General features: G+C 41.4%; 1 protein-coding gene across 3 annotated transcripts in view; it reads left to right on the top strand.

Annotated features, from left to right (window-relative positions):
* LOC310956366 (microfibrillar-associated protein 3-like) overlaps window positions 1-20102 on the top strand; it is a 150867-nt gene that overhangs the window by 1634 nt on the left and 129131 nt on the right. For 2 of the 3 annotated variants that reach the window (XM_083926565.1, XM_083926564.1), the window contains exon 3: window positions 817-3656. In XM_083926565.1, coding sequence (XP_083782691.1) covers window positions 817-1565 — 749 coding nt within the window. In that variant the 3' untranslated portion in view covers window positions 1566-3656. Of the gene's footprint in view, window positions 1-816; window positions 3657-20102 lie in introns of those variants that run through there. The other variant, XR_014593475.1, reaches the window with a different exon arrangement.

A 20102-nucleotide genomic window follows, 5' to 3' on the forward strand; every position in this document is an offset into this window, starting at 1 on the left:
TTGTCTATTTGTAGATGTGCAGGACATAATATGACATATCTCAGGATGTAATGACAAATAAAGACAAACTATCATTATTGCATATTGCGGATTTTAAAGGGACATTAATAACTCCACAAGCAAATAGACAAGATCGAAGAAAATAAGCTACTTTCAACAGAAGTTAACAAAATGTCAAACACAACACCACAAGATTTTCTGCAGATCAAAAGGTTACCTAACGTTTGGCATCAAAAGTAAAAGTTATCCATACCATACTAATACCAAAATGCTATTTTAATCATAAGATGCTATGCAATACAATTTCAATAACACATACCGTACATTTTATATCACAATACAATTCATTTGTGACATTCAGTCTAGTTTCCAGGTATCCAAAAAATGCACGTTTTGCTGCTATTTGAGAAAGATTTACTCCTAATTCACCAATTCCTTTGTATTTGTTGTCACCCTACCCTTGTTGGTATCTGTGTAATATCAGTTGAATGCTGTGTCAGTAAAATCTGACTCCACAGGGCAGAAGCAGTTTCTGAGTGGACGCTGAAACAACACAATAATAATGTTATTTCTTTGTTTGTTTTAAAAGATTATTTTTTGGCCTTTTCATGCCTTTATTGGATAGGGCAGCTTAGAATGACAGGAAACAGGATTGAGAGAGAGAGGGGTGGTGACATGCAGCAAAGGCCCGCTGCATCGAGGACTTCTAGCCTCGGTACATGGGGCACCCATTGTAACCACTGAGCCACCAGGCGCCCCACAATAATAATGTTGGCAGAGATGATAACAATTAAATAATCTGTTCTTAATGTGAAGGGAAGTGGCAGATTCAGGAGAAGGGTGTCCTGAACATCACTGCGGTCTCCTTCAAGGACCGGGGGCGCTACACCTGCGTCGCCTCCAGCGGCTACGGTGGGACCACCAACTACACCGTCACCATTCGTGTAGCCCACACCGACAGTGGCCTGGGCATATACTATGTCACCGTCTGCCTGGTGGCCTTCACTATCACCATGATCCTCAACGTGGCGCGGCTCTGCATGGTCAGCAGCCACCTCAAGAAGACCGAGAGAGCCATCAATGAGTTCTTTCGCACTGAGGGTGCAGAGAAGCTGCAGAAGGCGTTTGAGGTCGCCAAGGCCATTCCAATCGTCACGACAGCCAAGACGCTGGAACTTGCCAAGGTCACGCAGTACAAGACCATGGAATTTGCACGTCACATGGAGGATCTTGCCCGGAGCGTTCCCCTGCCCCCGCTCATTCTAAACTGCCGCACATCCTCGGAGGAGACAGGAGACCCGGGGCCTCAACATGCAGAACAGGTTGGGACATCAGTGTCTAGGAACAGACAAGCAATAAGCCCTCCCCCCCCTGACAGAAATGGAGAGGAGGGGGAGGTGTGTCAGGCACTGCTATCAAGTGGGGGGAACACTGATGGCAGCGTTGATGTAAAAGTTTCAATCCACACAGATTCTGAGAGGGTGGACAGCGAGGATAAGGAGGCTGAGATGTGCCTCCATGTGCCAGGCTCACGGACAAGTGTGTCCTACGAGAGCAACATATAGCCAAGGCTATCACAATCTAAATCCCATCAGAAAAAAACACTTGCATTGCAAGTGCTTAGAGATCGAAAACACACTGGAAAATTGCGGTGGTGGTAGATTTTAGAGATTCTGTTTCTGTCTGTCATTGATTCAGGTCTTTATGGAATCCTTTCTCCAAATGTTGTCAATCTGCGTCTTAGCAAAGAAAGAAATAAACCAAAATACGTTTATATTATTATTGGATGATAGCTGTTTGTTACTTGTTTTTCCTTGAAATGGTCCTAGCTTTAGTTGATCTCGGACATTGTGACTACATCTGTGGCGATCAAAATACCATTAAGTCACATTCCTCCTCCTTCTCCTTCCTGCATAATTGTATTTCTCCAATTGTCGTACTTGTAGGCGTGAGGCGTGTGCTCCCTTATGCCCCATTATTAACCCCATGCACTGAAATCCTCAGTTCTTATCAAATTACAACAATATTTCATATTGAGCAAAACTGCACCAACAGACGAAGTCAGAATTCTGTTTTCTCTTGTCCTGTATATATTTTATTTTTCCATCTTTCCATTTCGTGGGCAGCAAATATGTGATTTGTGTGTCATGTTCCTCCTTCAGAAGACACCGTTCGCTGCCTTTCACTTTGTGTCAGTGAGCCACTTCAACAGAACATCCTTATTTCGTGGTGTAGATTGTATTCATGTCACTGTTTCCTGTCAATCATCTGACACAGAAGAAGAAGAAGAAGTGAAAAACGTTCAAATTATGTCTGAAAAACATGTCACTTCACAGACTTGATTGCTATCTCCATGTCTCTTTAGGGGCTTTGTTAGTCAGGACAGCAGTTGATTACAGGTTAGGTTTCTCCTTCGAGTGACTGTTATTAATAAAAAAAAAAAAAAAAAACATAACCAATACAAGATGTTTGAGGGAAACACCACAATCTATTTTCACCTTTCAAAGGCGGCAGAGGAGCTGAAATATACAAAACAAAAGAGGATCATTTTTGCATTAGAGCTTTGATGTCCAATGTGATGGAAAATGTCTGAAATTGTCTTATTAATATGCAGGTGTAATGTATTATATTTCAATATGTGCATGCCTGAAAAAGTAAGGGACTTTTATACATTGCTTTCATTGCATTTGGGAGAAAGGAAGGTAAATAGTGACTCCCTTAAGTCAAGTTATTGGTTTGTTTAGAGGTTTGCATATGTATGTATATAAACACCCCGATTTTACATATCCTGGGTAAGATGTGTAATAATAGAAGTGCGTCCAACAATTTAGATTTAATAAAGATGTTTTGTCAGAGGTAGGCGACACAGTGGGGTAGTGGTTAGCACTGACGCCAAACAGCGCAAAGGTTCCAGGTTTGCATCCCGGCTGGGGCCCTTCTGTGTGGAGTTTGCATGTTGACTGTGTGGGTTTTCTCTGGGTTCTCCGGTTTCCTCCCACAAGCCAAAGACATGCATGTGTCAGGTTAATTGATTACTCTAAATTGCCCGTAGGTGTGAATGGTTGTCTGTCTCTGTTTGTGTCCTGTGATAGATTGGCGTCCTGTCCAGGGTGTACCCCGCCTCACGCCCGATGTCAGCTGGGATCGGCTCCAGCCCCCCGCAACCCCGACAGGGACAAGCAGTTGAAGATGAATGAATGAATGAGTCAGAGGTAAAAATAATGTTGAGAAACCAGGACATCTTGTTTACTGTTTCAGAGGGGTAATAAAAACGTGTATCATGTAAGGTATATAACATGTGAAATAGTTGTGGAACTGGAAAATGGTTGAACTTTTTTTTTCTTTTAAGGATTTCTGTTTGCTAAATCTTGTTATTGTATATATGCTGTTACTTTGTGAAATGGTTTTTAAATGTTTAAAGTGACCCTGGCAGGTGACACTGCTTATGAGCCACTGGGTGGAGCTGTTGGGCAAAACATGTCTGTATATCAGCGTTAACATGTGTGCAATCACCACCCAGAATGCTCCTGAAGTGTCATTTTGAAAATTTACTGCTGTGGATGAACGTTTTATATAATTGTTAAAGAAACAGCTGAGAGTTGAAGTGTGGCTTTAAGTGATTGGTTCAAGTACTGAATAAAGTGTGAGAATCTGTAGTTGTGCTTATTTGCTGTGTACCATTTAAAGCATGGGTGTCAAACTGATCCAGTAAAGGGCCGTGTGGCTGCAGGTTTTCATTCCAACCAATCAAAAACACACCTGCTCCAACAAGTCAACTGTGTGAAGACAATTCAGGTGATTGAGTAAGTCGAGTCAGGTGTGTTCTTGCTTTGTTGGAATGAAAACCTGCTGCCACACGACCCTTTGCTGGATCAGTTTGACACCCATGATTTAAAGCTAGAAAATCCAGAGTAAACATCTAAATATACTTAACATCTTTAAATACTTTAAACGCAACACAGGTGATCCAAAGTCCTCAGTTCACAGAGAAAGAAACAAAACATATATATGTAGCTATACTTTATTTTGAAACTTATTTTTTCCTAATGTACAATAAGTAAAGTAACATTGTCATATTACAAGTGTTGCTCTTTTTCTCACCTCACCTTCAACCACAAACTCATGTATGTTGAAAAATTTCAAAATCATCTGATAGTATAAGAAATAACTTCTATTCCAGATTTATCAGAGTATTAAAAAGATACTTATGAAAGGGAAGAGACACAAATGTCTTCTGACTTCTAACTTTCCAGTGAGTGAACACTTTTGAGGATAAATTCATTTCAGTAGTATCATTAACACAGTTCAGTTAGTGTCTGGGACTTCAGCACTACAGTTCTTCATTACTGTGAGCTCATCTTGAACGCTGCTGCTGTGTACGCAGTCCCTTCCCAGAGGTTAATCTCTTAGAATGCATGTTACAGTCCACTACCTCAGAATTATCAGGTTGGAGAGCAGCCCAAATAACAATAACCTTGGGCCTCTGTGTTGAATAGCTCAAAAAAAATCCATCCTTCTTCCTTTTTCTGTCCTCTCCGGGGGCAAGCTTATCTAAATAGAATTGATTGGTCTAAACGATCATTCATCATGCCGAGCCAAAGCAGACGTTTAAGGAGAAGGGGAAGGAAGATTTTAAGGACAGGATATTTCTAGCGGGCTCTCTGTGTCATCAAGGTAAACTAAACAAATTGATCAGACTAAAAAGGACAGATACTGTGTGTGTGAGTGTGTGTATGTGTGTTTGGGAGAGAGAGAGAGTGCAGGAAAAATATATAAAAGTTTATTTAAAGGACACATACCATCTTGTGTGTATCTGGAGTGTGTGTTTGTGTGTCTGATTATATATACTTCCTCGTTGGGCATCTTAAATTTAAACTGCTCATAAAATCGTGTAAGAAGGCAAACGTTGCTAATTGCATTTTTAATCCAATCAGCCTGAAGGAACACAGCAAGAAAAAAAAAAGCCAAGGACAGTAGATGATGAATTAAGACGACACCGTAAGAGAAGTGCCCATCATATCTGTTCATTAAATGAGAGGACTCGGTGCAGATGCAGCAGCCATGATTATCTCTGCTTGTGTTGTGTGTGTGTGTGTGTGTGTGTGTGTGTGTGTGTGTGTGTGTGTGTGTGTGTGTGTGTGTGTGTGTGTGTGTGTGTGTGTGTGTGTGTGTGTGTGTGTGTGTGTGTGTGTGTGTGTGTGTGTGTGTGTGTGTGCGCGTGTGCGTGTGCGTGTGCGTGTGTGTGTGTGTGTGTGTGTGTGTGTGTGTGTGAGAGATTCACTGGCATGATCCCAAACACAGTGTTGCCCTCTAAGCTTTGAACTTGATCGTCTCGCACACTCAAGGACAAACAAACGCTCTGTTTGTTTTTCCTCTGTAAAGACAACAGATCCATTTCTAAACTTTTATTACAGAAGGTGGGGGGAGATTTCTGCGGCAAAATCACAACTTCACATTGAGCTCATAGAGAGACAGACACTACATAGCCATAAGTATGCGGACACATGCACAGTAAATCCACATCTGACTTTGTCTGAGGATGCTAAGGCCTGGCTCTCAGTCAGCACTCCAGTTTATTCCTAAAGTGTTGGATGTGGATGAGGTCAGAGCTCTGTGTTGGCAATTCAAGTTTGTCCACACCAAACTGGGAAAACTAGTCATGTTGGAACAGAAAAGGGACAAATAAAGAGGGACAGGGATAAACTGTTGACACAACATTAGAGGAACACAAGTGACCTAATTATTATCGTATGCTGTAGCACTAACATTTCCCATTGTTTGAACTAAGAGGAAAATTGTTGTACCCATGTATCTACCGCTCAGTGGTGTCTGGAGTCGAGGCCATCCTACCACATGCAAGGTAATTGGATTTTTTTTGTTCCAAAATGTCCACTGATCCATTGAAATATTCTATATCTACCGGATGTGTTGGCACAAAATGAATTACAGACGTATACGGTTCCTAGATGATCAATAACCTTAACCCTTACCCTGGCTTTGGTAGTCCCATGATCTTCCATCTATTGTCATCATCTAAACTTTTAATTTGCCCATACTTTGTAAATGACCAAAATATCTGCAAAATAATGAAATTCCCATCAGCCTCAATTTTGTGTTTGATCCAAATTAGCACGTTAGCATGCTAACACACTAAACTATGATGCTGATAAAGGTAAACATTGTATATGCTAAACATCAGCATCATAACATTGAGACTGAATGTTAGCATTCTGACATTAGCGTTTAGCTCGAAGCACTTTGCCTGTTCACAGAACTACTAGAATGATTGTAGAGTCTTTGTTATTGTCTTCATCTCTTCTCTCCTTTACCCTAATAAAACACTAAGTAAGTTTGGAAAAGTGCTAAATAAATCCAGTTTTCCAGTTTTTATGTAAGTTGTACTACATAAGAATTGAGATATGTTGTTCCAGCGACCTCTTTGGCAGAAAGATATACCGGTAATTGTAGGTGAGCCTGTTCTTTCGGAGCCCTCCATCTTGTCCCATTTATGGTCACCATATGTGTTTACTTTGTAAACTTTATTGAAACAGAGTCTCCTTTCTACTTCCAGTTCGTCCCCTATATGTCACCCTCTTAAATCCAAGAACACATGCATGTAACTATTATGCTTCTGCCCTTACTACAAGCCTGACTGAAGTTGGAAGTTCGAGATTTCCGATTACAAGTGAACGAAGCATAGCCGTTAGTGATGATCTAGGCCGGCGGCATCACTATCATGGCAGTTATTCACATCTAGCCTGGGAATTTCGCCAACGACACACAGATTGGAATACTTGGCAAAAAGAAAGTAGAAGTGCTTTCATTAGTGGGTCACCATTGTTTAACGTACTCTTTGATAGATAGGGACAATTAAATCGATGAAAATCTCACGGTGTACAACTTTAAGATAGATTCAGCTGTACTCTATTATTTGCATGTAGTCATAGCAACCTATTTACTGCAAATGTAGGATTCAGTCTTGTTTGTCCTTATTTCTAGATTACCTCCAACAAAAATGTGGACTTGTGACCAGCCCATGCAAGGTCAAACAGTCCATATACAACAAAGGGAGCACTGGGGGGCACTGACGCTGACCTGATTCTCCACAGGGTCTTGCTGCAACAAACGGCCCGCTGTCAGGCACTAATGGGAAATAATGGCTGCGGCAGCATTACAGTGATCGGGCCGGGCTCGCTGGGGACTAGGGTGAATGTATTGGGGTCACATCTTCTGATGACTCCTTGCATCATTGGACAGATACATACTGCACAGACAGAAAACATCTCAAGGGAAAACGACGAGCAATGACGTCGGCCAAATGAGGTCGTGTAGAAAGATTGCACCTAGGAGGAAGTCAGAAGGGGAGGTGGGGGGGACTACTGCCCCGTAAGATTTTTTAACTAATCATCTTAGTGAGGCTTCTTGGTAGGTCTTGGTTTTTTTTTTCCCCAAAATATTTTTTCTTCCTTGATGTAAATTCTCAGGGGGTTAGGACATACAGTGAAGCAGCAGTTGGCCACAAATTTCCATGGTAGGCATTACATGTATTACAAATGCAACATATCATTTTTTTGTCTAGCTTCTCACTTTGAAATGATACATCACTCACAACCATCTTAGGGATGGTTGTGAGTGATCAATTCCTCTAGTTGTCCTTGTTTCAAATGAACTTGATTGGTAAACAACGGCACTCAAGTTTTTTTTGTGTGCTTGCGCATGCAGCGCCTCTTGCTTCTGCGCTTGACCCGAGGCACAAACACCTATGATTTGTGGAACAGGCTCTTCGCCTCACCATCCGAGAGAAGTTGTATGACCTACATGATGGGGTTACTGTACAAGGCCCAGGTGACATGGAGGCGGAAAGCAGTGATGTTCGGGGCCACTTCACAAGCACAGAGGCACTGGAAACCCTCGTGGAGGACTAGTTCGAAAATATGGGTGTCAATGAGCTAGAAGCTTGTTCCAGTGAGCCATGCATTCGTCTTTAGAAAATCCCACTGAAGTGGTGGAAGTGCAACAGGCACCAGAACAGAAAAATGAGCGTTATGTCAAAGCAGCTCCTGCTGATACCTGCCACCTCTGTATCAACGGGGCACCTGTTCTCCGCAGTAGGACTGATCATTAACAGAATGCAAAATGAATTACGTTTTTGTAAGGAAACAATGATTTGAAGTTGTGGCTGTGAAAAAAGAAATCCTTAAAGGGTAACTGTGACTTTTTTTGATTGAGAATAAGCATTAGGTGTTTGGGTGGCTGTATTACTGTGCATCATTATTCCCTGCAGGAAGATGCATTGCGTTCTAAAAATAGATTTGGAAAAACGAGCCCTAGGGGAATTGATGCAATCCCTCGATCTTGGATTTAACTTATAGTGTCCATCCCTATTACGTTTCTAATAAACACAGTGCTGACAATGTGTTGGAATTCAGCATGTCCTTATAAACACTCCACAATTATATTACATACATTAGTCTTGGAAATGATTGCCAAATACGGACCCATACAATAAAGCGTTCAAGTCATCAACCTCCAGTAGGTATAATTCATCAACCTCCAGTAGGTATAATTCATCAACATCCAGTGGGAATAATTCAGTCAAGGCTGTGAAATAACTTTAATGGCATAACAGTGAATTGATTGATTCAGAGAGATAAATACACTTATAATGATATCAACCACAACTCACTCTGGCATCTGCTGCATGGAAAATAACATTCAGCAAGCAGATGTTTTACATCACTGAATAGTAAACAGATTTTTCAAAAAAAGTCAGATCAGTTCAAATTGTTTTCACCCAAATGCTATGTTCCCATGCAAAGACAAAAACTTCACAGTTTATAATAAATAGAGTTTAGAAGCTTCATGTAATAGAAAGTGAAGAGAAAAATGAACATGAATTTAGGTCTTACAATAAAGCTCTGGGTTCATAAATTGCCACAGAGGTCACTTCATTCCCATTATCATTCTTCAAATCAACAAAGACAATCGTAATGATTTCTGTGACGTCTGTCCTCTGCTCATGTTAAAATGTGTCATACAAAGCAGTGGTGTAGTGGAGAGTATACGAGGGTATACGGAGTAAACCCACCTCTTATTCTGGCAGTTTACAATATACCCACCTATCAGTTGTGCTGGCGGTGGTGTGGTGGTTAGCACTGTCGCCTCACAGCAAGAGGGTTCCTGGTTTGAATCACGGCTGGGGCCCTTCTGTGTGGAGTTTGCATCTATCCCTTTTTCTGTGTGGGTTTTCCTGCGTTCTCCAGCTTCCTCCCACGATCCAAAGACATGCATGTTTTAGGTTAATTGATGACTCTAAATTGCCTGTAGGTGTGAGTGTGCATGGTTGGTGCACTCTGTACCCCACTGCAATGGCAGAAGGTGCAGAGCTGCACAGATGTGGAGACCTGAAAACTGTAACCAATCAGAGCAGACAAGGCTTTTTCAGCAAAGGGGCTTAAAAAGACCAAGTGTCCCAGACAGAGGGGGGATACAGGTGCACCAGCCATGGACAGTATGAGAAAAATAAGGTAAGGTTCTAGAAGTAACCCAAAATATGTAAGTATGAAGCTGAAAATGAGCATACTAGGTCTCCTTTAAAGCTAGGAAATGACTGTGGTTATGAAAACAAACACAGACTCTTGGTGGGCGCCAGGATGTGTCAAAGTCAACATTTGTTAATTCAACCACCCACTCCTTACCATGAAGAACCACTGGAAGAGAACTAATCTCAATAATGCACTCCATGCTGAGGCCGTGTCAACACTGAAAAACTAGCAAGTACTTTGCTTCTTAAAGAACTGTGTAAATAAGCAACCTACAATGTTTAAACATCCTGTTCTGTGTTCTGCAAGTCTTCGTGGTAAGAGGACTTGCGGAGCTTTAATGTCATGATCCATATGTACATTTTCTTTAGAAAGACGGCAGTACTAATTCCCACAAATGCAAACTTTGTAACCAGTGTAATGATGACAATGAAGGTCACAGCTAATGGGAGAGATTGTTGGGCCCTGATGGCGGTCTTTGGTAAACAATTTGTCTTTCTATTACTGTTACAAACACACTAGATACTATACTACTGTTTGATTTATGGTTGTGTTTTTTAAAGTGATTGAGCAACCTGCTTGTCTTCCCAGAGCAATTTGTGGTTGACTTTCTTGCTGAGGTACATGTGGACAAGGCTATTGGGGTGCAAACTACCAAGCCAACAGTTAATGGCCAACCCGAGTGACCAGCTGAGCCATATCTGCACTATCCATAACCCCTATCGCTATCGCTATCGGGGTCGCTGGGGGTGGGGGGGGTGGGGGGGGTGGGGGGGGTGTCCCAGCTGACATCGGGTGTGAGGCGTGGTACACCCTGGACAGTCTATCACAGGGCACATAGAGACAAACAGAGACAGACAACCATTCACACTCATATTCACACCTACGGGCCATTTACAGTCATCAATTAACCTAACATGTCTTTGGACTGTGGGAGGAAGCCGCAGAACCCGGAGAGAACCTCCTCAGAGACGGGGAGAACATGCAAGCTCCCCACCAAAAGGCCCGAGGATCCAAACCAGGAAGCCTCTTTCTGTGAGGTGACAGTGCTAACCACCACTCCACCGTACCATCTTCTTGCACTTCAATTAAAACCAGTGTTTTTAACATCTAGTTTTTGTCTAGAATGACTTTTCATTTACAATACTTCCTTTGGCACAAACACTTTTAATTTAATCTACACTTTTTTTATTTCTGTGTAATTTATCCCTTGCTCTCTTGCTGAACAATTAGAGACTCAGTGCATAACGCTGCAACACAGATAAAGCCCAAACTAGTCCGAATTTTTATGTTAGTTGTGCTTATATGCTGTAGCTTTTTTATGTTGCAAATATTGTGTCCTGATGCTCTCAAAGACAAACTTCACACCCCGTGGATCAGCGAACAAAAATGCCCTTATTGTCATTTCCCTGGCGGTAACGGCTCTGTGGGCTTCACTTGGCAGGACGGTTGAATCCGATGACTTCACTTTGTGGCTGTTGGGTTAAAGATTGTTTCACGGCACAGACTCAGACAGATTTACTGAGTGGCAGACTCACTATAAATATGCAGTAATGAAACTCATGAAATATTTATTGACCAGCTTCTTGCTCCATCTCTTCACAGACAGGTGGGATGTGCTCCTCTGTGAAATAAGACTGGAACTTACTGGATGACATTACTGCAAGTTACTATTCAAGCCACTATTCAAATGGAGGATTTTAGCTCTGGTTACATTTACATAAATCAGTTTAAGATAAGCTGTGAGAGGCAGTCCCAGGCTACAGAGCATTATTTTAGGACTTGCCAACATCTAACATGAGCTCCATATGAGCTGCATTGCAATAGCATACATGTCATATATAGGTCATGGCCACTGGCAAGTCAATTATACAATCTGTGCTCATTCTTCAAATACATGGGACATCGCAAACAAGTTTGGTATGTGTGAATGTGCATTGGCATCACAAAAATATACAAAGTGCTGTTTGCACTGCTTGCTCTGTTTTTCCAATATTTAAGGGGGCATGAAGGAAGCTATAGCCTAGTGCAGTAAAGTCAGCAAAGTCAAAGAACTGTTTATTTTTTATTATTTATATTGATTTTTATTGTTTTGTCTCCGTATTGCAGCAAGTTGGCTTTAAAACTAAGACTTCCCATCCATATTGGGTAAACTGTGTAATGATGTGAAAGTTTTTATATACATTCCCTCAATTTTAGGGCAATGCAGAAGGACAATGATCCTAAAGAGACGGACGAGGGAAAAAAATTAAACTACACAGTGGCATGTTCTTGACTGTCTGAATGAGTCACATGATCTGAATCCAACGGATCATGTTTCAATGCGGCCACACACTGAAGTGGCCATTCGAGGAAGTGCACTTCAGAATTGGCTTAATTTTTCAGCCCAAGAGCTCGCCACTTAATGAGGACACGTGCCTGGTATGTATACAGTATATGTACATCATCAAAACACCAAATAAAATAATATATTTTGGGAGAATGGTGTTCATCCCTCCAGAAGAGCTCTGGCACTTGCCATCTATTTTGTGAGTTTGTCTACTTTTTTTGTTTGTTTTTTTATAAAAAAAAAAAAATAAAAAGATTGTTTCGTTTTGGAAAATGGTTGGCTGCAACATGTAAATCATATTAGTGATTTTTAGTTAGTGGCCTTAAAGCTTTAGTAGGTCATAAGCAAAACAAATACATTAAAAAATGCCAGAATTTGCAGCAGAGTGAGATCTCTTTCTGCAGCTCTCTTGCCTCTCTCTCCTGAGCCAGGGCAACCATACCATCACAATAAGAAATGTTACAATAGGATGAAAGATTATTATGGATTTTTATTTTTACCAACATCGTGGTAAATAAACTGCCTGTTCCCGATTTAAACATGAACTAGCTCCAGAGTCTACCCTCAAATTCAATTAAAGTTTGATCTAAAGAAAATTCAAAAAAACAGCTTGCTGCCCTTTCCAACATGGCATGACTGTTTGGGATGACTCATGCAGGGAAAATGGCTGCAGATGAGAAGGAAATGAAACTTGGGTTGTAAGATCAAAGGAGAGTGTCCTTGTTTTACTCAGAGAGCAGAAAGAAATGTATCTTTTCCTCTCCACGCCCACGAGACATCCTAACATTTTGATGCTTCTTTTCTCCACCGTCTACAGCCTTGGGATCATTTCTCTGATGTTCTCATTAAACCCCCATGAGTGGCTGCTCTTGTATGACATTGACAATCTATTTAACGTCTTATTTAATGTACTGAAAACCTGGGAGCCCTGTTAGTGTCAATTATTATATGTGGCGATACCTTGAACTGAAAAATCCCAAAGCCATTCACTTGTGTAGAGAAACATCAGTCCGTTTTTCTTCCAGATTAGATGTTGGGCTTCTATCCATTAGGATATTGTTTTTATTTAAGGTTTTCTATCTGACTCCCTGAATAGGAAAAATCTCATCCACAAAACAAAATGGATTAAGATGAGAATGAAGCGACCATCTCATCCGCCATAAAGGCTTTGTTTTATCATTTTGACTCCCGAATGGCGCCGCAGACAAACGTTGTCAGTGTCTGTTTGCACATTTGGCCCAATAAAACACATTGAGTATTTCAGAAACATTACATAAGGAGAAACGCCACATGGAAGCAACAGCTTGTGTAAACATAATCTTTAGCAAAACCACCCACCCGTAAAAAGCAGACAGCCTTGCACTCAGACACACACACACACACACACACACGCGCGCGCACACACACACGCGCGCACACACACACACACACGCACACATGCCCACACGTACACACACACACGCACACACACGCACACACACACACACGCACACACATTTCTTAAACACATTTCCTTTACCCTCCACCACCTACAGTGTATCACAAGAACAGCACTTTTCTTCATAAAGACATTCAGATGCTCATATGCCGGCGGTTCTCTGATGTCTTCACACCACAAGTTTGGGATGTTATTAACACACTACTGAGCTGCTGAGATAGCAAAACCAATTATGCCTCTTTAATGGGGAAATGAGACAAGGAAGCTCAAGCTGTGGATATCTGTCGACTCATGATAGAGGAGTTCAGCAATTTTATCAGAAACACCTGTCAACATTGTGATTTTTTAAAACTTTTTTTCTCTCATGAATCCGCCATGATGTGCACAGAGATGCTGATCTTAATTTGTGGTAGATTTGGTAGATATTGTTAGGAGGATTGCAGTGCTCTGGGAAGAAACCTTTTAGTTGGCTGTAAGCCTGTAACAGATCATTTTAAGGCATTTTCACACTCCCATTGTATTCAGAGTCTGAGAACTGTTTGGCTGAAGATTTGTTAATATTATTACATTTTTTCACAAACTCTGGTTTGGATTAAAAAAAAGCATAGTTGGCCAGACTTTACCTGAACAATTTTGTTTGAAGTTGAAACTGACCTGTAGTATGGGTTCATGTGAAGCCAGAGTGCCATCCCTACAGGGGAAAAGGGGAAAAAGTAAGGTTCATGTATCATGATAATCAAAAGTGTCTCTTTTGCATTAAGGGGGGCTTAGGGTCAAGGGCTTAGGGTGTAGCTTCAGAATCTACACCATGGTGGATATGTACCTCCAAAATGAAAGTACAAGTTCCTGCTATACAAAGGATCCACATGAAAACTACAATCCACCTGTGCTGACCATAACTGTTCTCACACTTCTTCTACAAGAGAAGTTCTGATGCTGGTGGAGATTATTGATAGTGAAGACAACATCCTGGAAGTTCAAGACTCTGTAATGCTCTCTTTTTCAGTAACACACTTCTAGAAAATGCCATCTCCAATGCTAACATCACCATGATCATTGCTCTATCATGAAGTACATGAAATAATGTAAACTGTGCATTTGCGTGGCATGGAGGTGACATAGAGGTTAGATAAACGTAACTCTGTTGTATCCACTGACTACTGTTTGTCACAAAGTAAATGAAATATTAAAAAACATAGTTACTGTGAAGAATGAATAGCACAATGTCACCCGATCATGTGTGACACATATTGCTGTAACTTCCTGGATTACTGTATGCTACATTTGGAAAGTTACACAGTGTATCATAAATGTTTGCTGCAATATCTGAAAAGCAAGTGCATAGCCTTTAAAAATAATGTATGAACTGCACTGATAGAAATCCAAGTATCAAAAATTTGCAGTTTCTGTCTATTCAGTGTGTTCAGCTGCAGTATGGAAGATGCTGTTGTCTTTGCACCTTGTCTCAGTATGCATTCAAACTTGTTTAGTACACGCATCTACAAGACCATTCCTGTGTGTGTTCAAAGGGATCCTGATATGGCAAACAGCCTCCTCCCCCTCTCTCACTGACTCACATACTGATGCGCTTCATATTGATTTCCTGACCGGCCGGGTTTCCTTCTCTTCCCAGTCTGTGAGCATTCTGAGGAGTCAGTTAATGGTGCATTACTAACTCCTGCCCAGTCATCCTTTACATGCTGCTCTCACAAGAGCCCCTTCACCCTGAATATCCATTACTGCCGGACTGTATAGTAACAGCAGGCCATGCTCATAACATATTTATGAATGCGGCCTGAGGGAGGCTCATGCTCTGAATGCTGATGTGATGTTCAGCCGTTACATTTCTATCACTTTATCACTTTGTCCTCCGCTGCTTTTTTAGCCACAGTATTGACAATGTTGGACTGAAATAACAGTTGCACCATCCCGAAACTGAAAAACCTGGAAATTTCGTACTAACGCTGTACCGTTCCGACCTGGTATCAACATGCGTCCCCCTGGGTGATCAACAGCAAGTGGACAGCTCTAAGTACATGAGTGAATGCATCCAAGATGCATTAAGGACTTCCTTAATGTGTCTTGGGTGCATTTGATTGTGTTTTCAGTTTTTAAATTACTAGCGAAGGATTTTCCCTGATAATGGGCCTCAACTGTGATGACGCATCAGTTAGGCAGGTCTTCAGTGTGGCCCAGGTGTACATGAATGTGTCCTAGGCCACACTCAAGCACTACTTTGTTGTCATTTGTGTTGTTGTGTAAGCAAAAGTAGCCTTCATACTCATTCTCTGGTTTTGCCCACGTCTGAAGTGACTTTCGAAGTGTATGCCATTGGAGGGATTGGATAGCTAGATGGAATGTCATCACTTAAGTTGTCCGTTATATTGAGCGCCATTTAAAGGGAATATTCTTCCCAGGTCATCTCAAAACCGAAAACAATATCAAAGTAAAAATTTGCTCTGCTGAAATGTGGCATTGACTTTATTCACTCCAAGGTGTATTTTCTCCTGTTTTCACCTGCAATAAGACATGGCCAGCTAACCAGAACAAAGGACTAACAGTTGTAGATCACCATTAATTTATCTCATGGCTGCCGCCACTCTTTGATAAAGATAAACTATGACTTTATCACACAATACCCACAAAGATGCCTGAACACTGGCAACTAGGTGCTGTTTGTTTGCATTGGTCTCGCCACTGATCACAAGATTGCTACAATGCAACTTATTTTTGCTCATGGGGGAATGTTGGGTTTCTGTACTGTAAATAATACACAACTCATCACGTGATCCAGACCTATTATATAGAAAGTCTCTTGAGATAACTATTATTATGATTTGTACATATGATCAGTGTGAATGTGGAGAGCGATTTTCTTTATTCTTTGTTAGCTCATGTCCAGTTTTGTGTGGTATTGCATGGCTCTGTGTGAAAGTGGATATTCAATTCAATTCAATTCAATTTTATTTATAGTGTCAAATCATAACAAAAGTTATCTCAGGACACTTTACAGAGTAGGTAAAGACCACACTCAATGACTTATTTATGATTTACATAGACCCAACAATTCCTCTGTAGAGTACAGTGGCAACGAAAACCTTCCCTATAACAGGCAGGAACGTCAGACAGACCCAGCTCTGCTCTGTTTCACTATTTCATAGAGGTCAACACTAATGAAAGAGCTCATAATAAAGTTATGTGACCTACATAGATTTTACTTAATTGCAACATATAGATGATGATATGATGATATATATCATATGTATGATAAAGTCCTCAGCAAAGCTTGTGTTTCAAAAGGATGTCCTTAACCCACTGGAGAAAGGACTGCAAAGGACTCCCTTATTGTTTGGCTCTGATTTAATCAAAGGTTGTGAATTCTCCTTTGATCAGAGCATGTGGCTTTTCTTTTGAGATTCATGCAAGATGTGTTAATTTAAACTGCATTTGAACAGTAATGTAAGAGCTGCACTGTGGACAAGGACAGAATCTTTTGATGTTACAAATTGCTCTTTTTCATAGTCATGGTCATAGCTAACATTTGCACATGCAAAACTCTCTTTGACGGCTCTCTGACAAGTCTTCTTGAAGTAGTCATTTTACTCCTAGAAATACTTAATTAAAAATGAGCTACAATGCGCCACTAGCCTTACAATGAAAAAAGTGTATGACCTTGTATGTGGCACTTCTGATGAATAAGAAATGATTGATTCATTATCAAAATTGTAATTGACTGACTACCTACTGCCTGAAAGCCTGAAAAGTCTACAAAAGTGAGACGTTTGAAGATTAGTCCTTTGTGGAGGATGGCAGCTGAAGTGAGCTTGCAGTAACTGTACCATGGATTCTAATGAGAACCTGCAGTCATGGCAAAAGCAACAAAAGCTATCTGAATATTCAACCCATTATTGTATTATGATTTGTTTTATCCAATGCTCAGTGCATCCAGGTAGATGAATCTAAACTGTGGAAACCCCATCTAAACTGGATGTGCATGAATTATTTGTTATTTGTTTTTAAGAGAACAGATCCTAAAGGGAACCAAAGGTTATCAGAGAGGAGGAAGGTAGGTCTTCTAGGGATTTTTTGAAGACAGAGAGTTATTCTGCTAACCACCAAGGGACCACACAGAAAAAGAGTTTGGATCGAGATTCCTGCCTTGCAGTGATGACAGCACTAGTTTTTGTCTGTGGTGCATAAACCTCAGTGAGTTCAAGAAGGTGGATGCTGAGCTAGTGGCAGGTGTGTAGATGAGCACTTGTGACATCACCTGAGCAGCACCGGGGAGCCAGTGAAGAGTAAATCACTTGAAGAGGTTTTACTGTGCATGCTGGCAGTCATGCCAGAAGAGGATTACAGTAGTCAAGCTGCGAGTGGACTAGTGCCTATCAGAGACTGTGTAAAATATGGACGTAGTCTCTTTGACGTCACCCCTAGGTTTCTGAAGAGCTCACATGAAGCTCAGTCCGTCACAGTCTTGGTAGTGCCTGATGCTGCCTGCACATGTGGATAGTAATGTTTTGCTGAACAGAGCGACTGAATCGGATCCCCAGGGGTTCAGTTAAATTGATGAGTTGATGGTGGCATTTCATCAATGGAATAATTTCCACTTTGAAATATCAGTTTGGCGGGTTGAGATCTATTGCAAAGCAGTGGGATCATCTGGCTGTAAGGATAGATAGCGCTGGGTATCATTAGCATAGCGCTGGAGGTGGTTAATGTTAAGAAGAAAAGGGATCCTAACACAGATCTTCAAGATTACCACCATGAAAACGTAGTGACGCTTGGACACCTGTCCTTGCTATGCCATTTTGAGCAGTCGCCCTGTAAGAAATGGAGTGCTGTACCTGAGATGCCCAGTTAGGACAGGGGGGATGTTTTACCGTGTCAAAGGCTGCCGACAGATCCACCACGATGAGAACTTAGTTCTTGGTAGTAGTGTTGCTTAAAGAAGGGGCAAAGCCATTAAGACAGGGGGAAAGTTGTGTGTTTTAGACTTAAATCTAAGTGCCCCATGCTAGGTGTAGTCGCTTTATCTCCCAACTCAAACCCATCAAACAGAGACATGCTAAGTTGAATATAAATATCAGCAGGACTGAAATGACATCTGGGGGATTTCAGGCACTTCAGCACTGAGCAGCACCTGCAGGAAGACATATGGCCTGCTAGCTTTTGTTTACTTCAGCGCCATATGTGCTGAGAAGTGCATGCAGCTCCACGCATTCATATTTACACACATATTAATGCTTATGTCTGTATGCACACGGTCACCTTTCCTCAGTGCACAAACACAAATGAATACTCCCACTCCTAAACACATCATATGCATCAGCTCACACGTTTTATGGCATTTGGAAAAGCAAAAGGAGGACAGTTATGTTTTCATCATCAAAACCCAAATCAACAGGAGAGAAAAAAGAGAGACAGATGAACACATGGTGCCACGAGCAGTGATGGATGGCAGAGAGTGGGTCATGAGATAGAGGTAAAGGGACTCCAGAGATCAAGATGACAAGGCTGCAGGTTTTTTCTCTCGCTCTTTGTTTTTCTCCAGCTGCCGTATGGCAGACAACCCCTGCCTTTTACAGAGATGCCTTTTTGTCATTAATTAAACATTAAGCACCTCAGCTCCTGAATATCAGACAGGAAGTCTTGAAAGTTTCTTATGACAGATGCCACTGTTTGCGATGTGCCACAGAGCCATAACGTCACTCAAGGAAGGATGTGAACCAGGTGCAGCTGTAAAAGCATTCAAAGATAAATCAGATTTATGTTTGAAGGTCGAGGTATAGAGGCACAGGATGGAACAGCACAGCAATTCATTCATTCGCCGCATAGCTGAGGAACCAGGGGAGTTTGTGTGATAATTATAGGGTGAACCAGTTTATCTGATGATTTTTTTGTCCAATTTATAATCCAACAACAATAAGATGTATCCCTTTTCTATTATGCAATTCAGTGTCACTTTCACATGGGATAGGACGTGAACAGGAAATTAACTGCGGTCCTGCGGCATGTGTGTATGACCCAGCCATCCACCCCAACCTCCTCCCTAAGCAGAGTTTAACAGTTTTCATTTTTACTTTTTACAGTTTAAACAGAAATTGACATTGTTCAGAGGTTTCTATTTTTCAGATCAATGATTATTTTCTATATATTTTGTGGTCCTGGGGTAAAGATTACATGTGTGACTTATTTTCTTCCACTGGGACAATATTGATTTAATCTGAACCGCACCTCCTGTTTACAGTTAGGCTGCTGGAAGACTCTCTGAAAACCAAGGTCAGCGTGTGCTAACAACTTTGTATCAGGGATCTGATGTGTCAGACCTGAGGCTTGGGTATGGGGACTTAGGTCAGTTCAGGTCATATTCGGAGCTCATCAATGTGCACAGGGAGAGAAAATTTGTCTTGTAGAGGTCAATACTGAAAAAGGTGAGCTATCCTAATTGGCAGTGAAGTGCAGAGCAAAGTGCTGTGACTTGATAATAAAACGTGTCAGATTCAATCACCTCAGCTCCACCGCAACAGGAGGACACTTTGTTTTACTTGACTGCTTGTGATTGATCTTACTCCCCACACACACACACACACACACACACACACACACACACACACACACACACACACACACACACACACACACACACACACACACACACACACACACACACACACACACACACACACACACACACACACACACACACACACACACACACACACGCATGCCCTTCACTCACTAACCCATGAATACAGTGAGAGACTCAGAGACACCTCCCCACACTGCCACC

This window comes from Echiichthys vipera (genome assembly GCF_963691815.1).
Source record: "Echiichthys vipera genome assembly, chromosome: 14".
Classification (NCBI taxonomy): domain Eukaryota; kingdom Metazoa; phylum Chordata; class Actinopteri; order Perciformes; family Trachinidae; genus Echiichthys; species Echiichthys vipera.